A 10,000-nucleotide genomic window follows, 5' to 3' on the forward strand; every position below is an offset into this window, starting at 1 on the left:
AATAATAATAATAATAATAATAAATATTAGAGTGATGGAAGACTGGAGTAATGAAGCTAAAATTCAAAAAATTAATCTTTAAATCACTGGAATAAATTGTTAAATTCAATTATAAACAACTTTTGAACAGTTATTTAATAGTACAATAACATTTCACAATTTTATAATGATGTGTACTGTATTTTTCATGAAACTTTTTCTCATATTTTTACATGTACGTATGCATGAATGTAAATATGAAGTCAGAATTACCCCCCCTCCTCCCATATATATGTTTTCCCCAATTTTTTTAAAGGAGAAAAGTTATTTATTAACACATTTATAAGCATAATAGTTTTATTAACAAACATCTAATAACTGATTTATTTTATCTTTGCCATGATAACGGCATATAATATTTGACGAGATATTTTTCAAGATACTAGTATTCAGCTCAAAGTGACATTTAAAGGCTTAATTAGGCTAATTAAATTACATAAATACAGTCAAAATAATGGGAAAATATGCAAGCTTGTTGCTCAGTGTAGCGATAACAACATTTCTTTAGATATAAATAACTTGCAAAGCCCTGTTTTATCAGAAATGTATGCATTGATCTTCCTAAAATAATTTAATAATAAATAAATTTTAATTTTTATGCGCTAATTAAATCGTAAAAATACTATGTCAAGTTGCACACTTCAGAACTTTAATGTATGCACCACAAACAACTGAAAACCTCGATGGAAATTCTGATTCATATTGGCTGTTGTCATTTCCTCTGTTGTCTTCAGGCATTAGTGTTTAGTTCATTTATTTTCAGAAGCTACTGGAGAGGCAGAGAAAAACATACAGTACTAAAGGCCTCATCTGATTGGTCATGCATGCAGCACACAAATGCTTCACACACGAAACTCTATTTTATATTGCGATATTGATATTGCATATACTATTATCACCATAACAATAATCTTCCGACATATTGTGCAGCCCTAATCACAATATACTCTCTTCCTGCATATTGGCACATGTCTGGCCGTGAGGCTGTTAAGTGTGAGTCTAACAATGAATGATGTGGATGGGAGGAAAGGCAATGACACTGGAGTGGAGGTGGAAGCCTGACTCATAACATATGCTGAGCTCACACACACACATCAGCACATCATCCCACGCATCCTGAACCGCCCACCACACACACTTACTAAATATATGTCACAGCTGAGACGAGATGAACAGAGAGAGAGAGAGAGAGAGAGAGAGAGAGAGAGAATAAAGACTGAAAGAAGAGGAGTAATGGAGCAGGCATGTGTAACAGGAAAGAGAAGCGTTATTCATGAGGTGAAATGTCTATAGGTTATATCTGTATTTCATCTCAAAGATAAATGATATCCTTTTAAGTATTTTACCATTTTATGAGCACAAATTACTGTCATATCAGGTCATCCAGGCTTCCAATAATTAAGAGTCTTCAGAGCACATCAAAATAAACGTTTAGTTCAGACTGATGAAATTGTGACAGAAGCTTTAATTGTGGAAATTTTTTACGTTTAATTTTCTTCAATTTTTGCTGAGATAAAAAAAAAAAATGAAATAAAAACAATTTAAAATTCACAATGAAAACAGTACATTAATATATTTATTATTATATTTATTTTTATTTTATTATTATTATTATTATTATTATTATTATTATTATCAACATTAAATTAAAAACAAATTTAAAAGAAACTAAAATTTGGCAATGAAAACGGCATATTATTATACTTATTTTATTTATTTATTTTCATTATTATATTATTAATATTAAATTAAATAAAAACTTAATTTAAAAGAAAAATAAATTGACAATGAAAAAGGTATATTATTATATGTATCATTATTATTTTATATTTATTTACATGTATTATTAATATTATTATTAATAATAATAATAATAATAATAATAATACTAAATAAAAGAAAAACTTAATTTAAAATATTCCAAAATTTGACAATAAAAACAGTATATTATGATTATATTATTTATTATTATATTTATTATTATTATTATTATTATTATTATTATTATTATTATTATTATTATTATTATTGTTATTATTATGTTTATTTATATTCATTATTATTATTATTATTCATTATTATTATTATTATAAAGGGACTAAGCTGAAAAGAAAATAAATTGATGAATTATTATTATTTTTATTAATAATAAATAATAAAAACTTAATTTAAAAGAAAATAAAAATTGACAATGAAAACAGCAAATGATTATATTTATTTACATGTATTATTATTATTATTATTTATTATTATTATTATTTTATAATTAAATAAAATCAAAACTTAATTTAAAAGAAACTAAAATTTGACAATGAAGAAAGTATATGATTATATTTATTATTATATTTATTATTATTATTATTATTATTATTATTATTAATAAAATGTATAATAATAATATTAAATTTAAATAAAAAAACTTAATTTAAAAGAATTATTATTAATATATTTATTATTATTATATTTATATTAATTATAAATAATAAATATTTATCATTATCATCATTATTATTATTATTATTATTATTGTAATTATATTTATTATTATTATAATTATATTTTATGTATTATTTTGTCATTATTGTTATATTTATATTTATTATTATTATTATTATTATTATTATTATTACATTTAATATATTATTATTATTATTAATAATAATAATTTAATATATTATTATTAATATTTTATATTATTAATATAATATATTATTATTAATTATTTATTATAATTGTTAATAATAATATTAATAAATAATTAAAGAACAATTTAATAGAAAATAGAAATTGACAATGAACAGTATATAATAATATTTATTATTATTTTATATTTATATTTATTATTATTAATTATTATTAAACAAAAATTTGACAATGAAAAAATATATTGTTAAACAGATTTTATTATTATGATTTAGTATTATTGTAAATATTACAATAATAATAATAATAATAATAATAATAAGACAGGTAGATAAATAGATGCTTTTTAAAATATGCACATACTACATTTATTATTTTTAAATAGGTTTAAGCACTTATATTATTTAGTATTTAATTGTATAGTCTTTAGTCACTAGGTGAAACAAAACATAAATCACATTTTCAGGCTTTAGAGTAAATTATTTAATCATGCACATTTATTTTTATTTAATTATGAGCTTTTTTTAACCAAAAACATAAATAGTAACTCTAGAAATCTATCAGCCACATGTGATTATAGTAACCAACAACAGTCCATTCATCTAATCAGTTTCCGCTGGACAAAATCAAGCCCCATATGTCATTCTTTTCCAAAATTGAAAAACCATTACACTCAGTTTTATGTCATAACAGGGAAGAGGGGACGATTTTTAGGACGAATTTTCTGTTCACATGCTGCTCATCCTAAAATCTAGGCTCCTACTTTGCACAAACAAAATTACAAACTTTTCGCTGTTGATTTTGCTGTGAAATATGACCTGAACGTTTCTTTTTGCGTCTAGAAAGCCCAATTACTGCAATAAATAACCAAACGCCACTAATCATAGCTGATGATTAACGTGCAATAGCATCGTCTCATCTGCAACTTCCCATTTAGTGCTGCTCTTATTGCTTATGTTTGCACAGAAGCGTCTGTCAATGACATGAGTGCACGTACAGAACAAGCAGCGTTTACTCTCAGTGTCCGTGCGCATGGCAGCACAGCGAGAGACCACATCCCAGAGGAAACAACAGCTTAAATTTATGCACTTTTGGATCTCGTACAAAGCACTCAAGTAAGGTTTCACAAAAGTACACCTAAACAGAAATTACAGCTGTTATAAAGAAAGTGAGTGCACTGATTTAACGCTCACTTGTTCTCTGATGTCTACATGGAAGACATGAGGCTTGGGTGAGTTCAGAAATTCCACAGAACTGGTTTATATACTCGTTTATAACCCTGCAAAAATTATCTGTTAATTAAGAGCTTCCGTATTTTGGGATTTCCGTTTAATTACAGTTGTGAATTGCATTATGGGATGGTGACTAACCGGCCACTTTATTAGGTACACCTTCCTTGTACTGTAAACCCTAGAAATGGTTGTGCGTAAAAATTCCAGTAGCTCAGCAGTTTCTGAAATACTCAGACCAGCCTGTATGGCACCCATGCCACGTTTAAAGTCACTTAAATCACCTACTTCCCCATTCTGATGCTTGGTTTGAACTGCAGCAGATCGTCTTCACCCTGTGTACACTGCATTAAATGCATTGAGTTGCTGCCATGTGATTGGCTGACTAGAAATTTGCATTAATGAGCAGTTGGACAGGTGTACCAAATAAAGTGGGTGGTAAGTAATGTATGTATGTATGTAAATATATATATGTATATATATATATATATATATATATATATATATATATATATATATATATATATATATATATATATATATATATATATATATATATATATATATATATATATATATATATATATATATATATATATATATATATATATATTTACATACATACATATATATATATATATATATATATACTATATATATATATAGTATATATATACTATATATATATATATATATACTTTTTAACCATAAAAGCAGCTTTTATCCCAAAGGTTGGAACTTAATTGAGCAACATAGAAGTCCACTACATAAAAAAAACATTTTAAGACATGAAAATCTTGGATCACAAGTAAAATATCATGTTATTTTATCATGGATGGAAAAAAAAAAGACAATTCTGCCATCATTTACTCGTCCTCTGCCAGTTTCTTTCGTCTCTTAAACAAAAGAAGACAAAATAAAGTCATTGACTTCAATGGTAGTCGTTTCCCTCACTACAGACATCACGATATCCCCATTCTTCACAATATCTTGTTTTGTGTTCGACAGATGACAAAAATTCAAGTTTCAAATCAGTGCATGATGCAGAAATGTCCATTTTTGGTTAAATTGTCCCTTTAAAACCGAGTGATACACAAACAGCAGCAAAACTATCGTTGAAACACACTGAACATTAAAAGACTCTAATTAGCATTAAGACTGTATTTAAGTCTGATTGCTTGTAAATTCACCTGTTGAAGTTGGCGAGTCCTCCCGGGCCGTCCAGCCTCATGAAGTTGTGCCGCAGGTTGAGGTGTGTGATGTCCTGGCAGTAGAACAGATACTCGGGCACTTCCTCCAGACTGTAGCAGGACAAATCCACAAGACTTATAGTCTGAGACACCACCTGCATGACAATGAGAGACTACCATTAATCACTATTCACTGCATAAATGCATATATGTACATATGATGCTATATTAGTGGTATCTGTCATTTACAGCGATTTCACCATTTCAGTTTTGACAAATAATAAAACTGACTAAACAAAAAAAAAATTATAGCCTTAACAGGAATAACAAAGAGAGTTGTTATTGGAAAAATCAATGGCAGAGAGGTGGATAAGTTTATACAGTAGGAAATCTTATGGGTGCACTGATCTGAAAACAGAAACGCTTGTAATAAAACGCATTTTATGAAATACTATAAAGTAGTATTATAAGACTTATCAAATTTAATTCATTAACTTACTTTTTTTAAAACACAAGCCAATAAAATAAGCACATTTTATTTATGAGTTGAGATGCGTCACTTAACCAGTGTTGCCATGGCAGCACAGTACCACTACTTTAAGCAGCAGGAACAAGTAAACTACACGAGAACAGCCCACTGGCACGTTTTTTGAGCAGATTTTGTGGTGTCATGCATGGGCAAGGCAAGGCAAGTTTATTTATAAAGCACATTTCATACACAGTGGCAATACAAAGTGCTTTCCATAAACAAGAATAAAAGAAACAAGTATAAGAGAAATAAAAACAAATAATAAAAATGATAAGAAAAGACAACAACATAAAAACAGATAAAACGTGATATAAGAGAATAAAAAAGAAGAGAAAAACATAGTAGTGCAATCTGACGTAGCACAGTATTCATTCAGTAAAGGCATAGATAATTATACAAGTGCAAAAGCTAAACAGCACAAGCCATTGAAATGAATGGGTTTCATAGCACAGCACTTTCTGCGTCCGGTGTGGAAGCTGCTTCATTCTGTGTGGTGACTATGGAAAGAGAGTGAAAACTGCGTGCTAAATATGGCAGAGCACTGTGGTGTAGCATCAACTTTTATTCCGCTCATATTTTCAATCATTGTTTTCTTTCAACAAAAATCACAAACACTATTTGCAGCCGATATATGGCCGGATATTTGGTGCATCCATAGTTTTTTAATGAATAAAAGAGTGGAACAATAAACTGCATCATAGGATGTTGATCTCTGCTCTGACAACATTGATGGTAAAAAGTTCACATTTTGACATTTTGTGTAGTTTGAAACATAGCAATGCTATTTTATTTATTTCTATATATTTTATTTCTTATACAACATATTGTTTCAGACTAATAAAATGACAATAAAACCCCCTTTGTTATGTTATTATTAACATCAAATTCTGCTGGAGCAGAGATGCAATTTGTAACTGTAATAAACAGAAAACATCAAAGAATCACAAGCCATGAACTACTGACAAATAACAGATATTTTAATTACATTATATGACATGTTTGCATTACATGCACACGTGATCATTTGCATATCAGCAATAATTTGGATGAGTTTGGGTTACTAATAAGGGTGTCATGATCCTCCAAATCCTCGATTCGATTACATTTTTGATTCTAAAGGCACAATTCGATTCGATTTTTGATTATGAATAATTAATTAATTAATGACCAATTCATTATTTGTAGCCTACCGTTTAAACTACCTGACCTGCATGGTCTTTGTTTTACCCATAAACAAATCATACAGTAAATGAATAAAGGCAAGATACACACATAATTACCACCTGTCAATCACTTTTTCTGCGGGACTCGTGAATAGGCAGTGATCCGTGTCGTTATAATGGTGTCGGTAAAAAAGACGCACAACCAACAGGAACCAGCCAACAGTATCTGAGGTGTTCGCTAAAATGACTAAGTACAAGCGAGTGAAAGATTGAAGCAGTCTACTGATCCTCTGACTGCCTGAACCCACTGTCTCGAGCCCATGGCTGTGTGTGTGTGTGTGTGTGTGTGTGTCAGAGGTAGAGAGGAAGGAGGGCTGCTCAGAAATGCTACACGCCACTGTGGATGTCAAATCGTTGTCGTTCTAAAATGCCATTTAAAAACAAAGACAGTGTAAACAGGGCCTGAGTGTGTACTTTTCGCGAGCGGATTTGCAACGGGGGTGGGTGGAGGATCGTGATGAGGGTGTTGTCTATCGGACGAACCGTACGTAATACGTACATAGCAGAGCTTGCAAAACTGTGTTTTTTTTTGTCGACAACACGAACGTTGTCAACATAACTCACTGGAAATCCAAAATGCTTACACACCGGCGACTTCATTGAAAGAGGAGAGGGTTTAAGTTCTGTCGACGGGTCTCCTGCTTCTGCAGTTTAACAAGCACTTCAACAAGCCTGTTTTTTTCCCGCTTGGCAAGCCAAGCTGACGTGACATGGGGGGCGTGGCAGCATCGACGAATCTATTTTTTGATGCGATAATCGAAATTGAGCATAAATTTCGATCGATTTCAATTAAAAATCGAAATCGTGACACCCCTAGTTACTAAATATATTTGTTCACCCAAATTGTGCCGTTTTATACAATAAGATCCTTAAAATTACACTTTGGTCAGCTCAGGAACAAACACGCCCTTGCACACCACAAGCCATTGAAATGAATGGGTTTCATAGCTCAGCACTTTCTGCGTCCGGTGTGGAAGCTGCTTAACTCTGTGTGGTGTCGACGACTGGAGGGAGAGTGAAAACTGCGTGCTAAATATGGCAGAGCACTGTGGTGTAGCATCAACTTTTATTCCGCTCATATTTTCAACCATTGCTTTCTTTCAACAAAAATCCAAAACGTCATTTGCAGCCGATTTTGGTGGGTGGCCAGATATTTGGTGCATCCATAGTGTTTTTTATAAATAAAAATGTGGAACAATGAACTTTAATATAGCCCTTACTAACATAAGACTAAACATTTTTTTCACATCAGATTTATTAATAATTAATATTGCAGTCATTTTCCCCAACCAAAAATTATATGGAATCTAACAGAAGCGTGTTTATAGTGGCCAGTCCATACAGCAATCAACATGTAACTGGTGTTGTCAGCTGCATTAAAGCATGGCTCGTTCAATCTGCTTTAAACACAACAAACCCTGTGGCCTGAGGAGCTCAGCGATGACATCACCGAGAGACTGAAGCAGGAGCCAAACTCTGATCACTGTCATTACATCACTGCTTAATTCACTGCGGTGGACACCTCGAGATGGGCTAATGCTAAGGGTCAATGACATCACGCTCATGCTTTATGTCTGCACCTATAAACGTCATTATAATAATAATAATAATTCACAGACATACACTAGAGTATGATTCGTAAACGTTTTATGATTAATGATTTTGTTGTGCTGTTTGAGATGTGTTATATTAGACACACAGAAGGACACAAACAGAGGTTGACACAAACACACACACAATTTTTCGAGATATATACAGCTGCAGACCCGCGCGCACACAATCAAAGACACATAATGTAGGCATATACACACACACACACACACACACACACACACACACACATATATACATATACATATATATATATATATATATATATATATATATATATATATGTGTATATATGTGTATATATATGTGTGTGTGTGTGTGTGTGTGTGTGTATATATACACACACACACACACACACACACACACACATACATACATATACATATATATATATACACACACACATACATATACATACATATACATATATATATATATATATATATATATATATATATATATATATATATATATATATATATATTGCCTACTTTATGAAAATTCAAAGGGTTTTCTTTAAAAATGAGACCACATTTTTGCATTTACACCTCTGCATGTGGATTTGGGAAGCTTTTAAATTTGGGTAGGCAAAATCCAGGCGGAAACCCCAAAATAACAGCAGAGTTTAACTGGTTAACTGGTTAACCGTTGGTCTCACTAACACCACTTCCGGCAGCAACCTAGCTTTACCATGTGGTCTCCCATACAGGTACTGACCGGGCGCAGCCCTGCTTAGCTTCAGTGGGCGACCATGTGAGAATTGCAGAGAGCTAGCTGCCGCCTTTAAATAAAATTTAAAGTGAATTACTGTAATTCATAATTAATTACATATAATTAATTAAATTATTATGGTAAATAATATAAATTGACTATAAAAGTAAAACTACTTTATCTTTTACTAAACACTAGCAACTGTTATTACTATATTTTGAAAACATCAACCTGCAGTCTTGTTATTGTTCCAGTGAGGAAACTTGTTCATGCTTTTATCACCAGTAGAGTGGATTACTGTAATGGACTCCTCAATGGCCTACCCAAGAAGACAGTCAGACAATTGCAGCTCATCCAGAAGGCTGCTGCCAGGAATCTGCCCAGGACCAGGAAATCAGAGCACATCACACCTGTCCTCAGGTCTTTACACTGGCTCCCAGTCACATTCAGAACAGAGTTTAAAGTATTATTACTGGTCTATAATTCACAAAATGGTCTAGGAGCTCAATACATTACAGATATGCTGACCGAATACAAACCTAACAGATCCCTCAGATCGTGTAAACTAGAAATTAAAAGGGCTCAGTCAAAGCAGGTTGAATCTGTCTTCAGCTAAAACATCCGTCGTTACCACATATGGTCCTCCCCTGCCTAGATCATGTGTGCTGGAACGTGTGTTGGTCTGCAGCTGGATATTATTGACTTTTTTCTCCTCTATCACGGCGCCTCAAACAGCCCTTCACCTCAGGATGACGCTGGCACACATTTGTTGCGCCTTGCATTATTCAGGCTGTGTGTGTGTGTGTGTGTACTGTCGGGGAGTTT

The 10,000-nt window shown here is 31.6% G+C and overlaps 1 protein-coding gene across 1 annotated transcript in view; it reads right to left on the reverse strand.

Annotated features, from left to right (window-relative positions):
• phlpp2 (PH domain and leucine rich repeat protein phosphatase 2) overlaps nucleotides 1-10,000 on the reverse strand; it is a 105,880-nt gene that overhangs the window by 42,189 nt on the left and 53,691 nt on the right. Inside the window, exon 6 of the mRNA XM_087262243.1 lies at nucleotides 5,102-5,256. Within this exon, the coding sequence (XP_087118369.1) occupies nucleotides 5,102-5,256 (155 nt within the window). The remainder of the gene's footprint in view (nucleotides 1-5,101; nucleotides 5,257-10,000) is intronic.

This window comes from Danio rerio, chromosome 7 (assembly GCF_052040795.2).
Source record: "Danio rerio strain M-AB ecotype USA chromosome 7, GRCz13ab, whole genome shotgun sequence".
Lineage (NCBI taxonomy): Eukaryota > Metazoa > Chordata > Actinopteri > Cypriniformes > Danionidae > Danio > Danio rerio.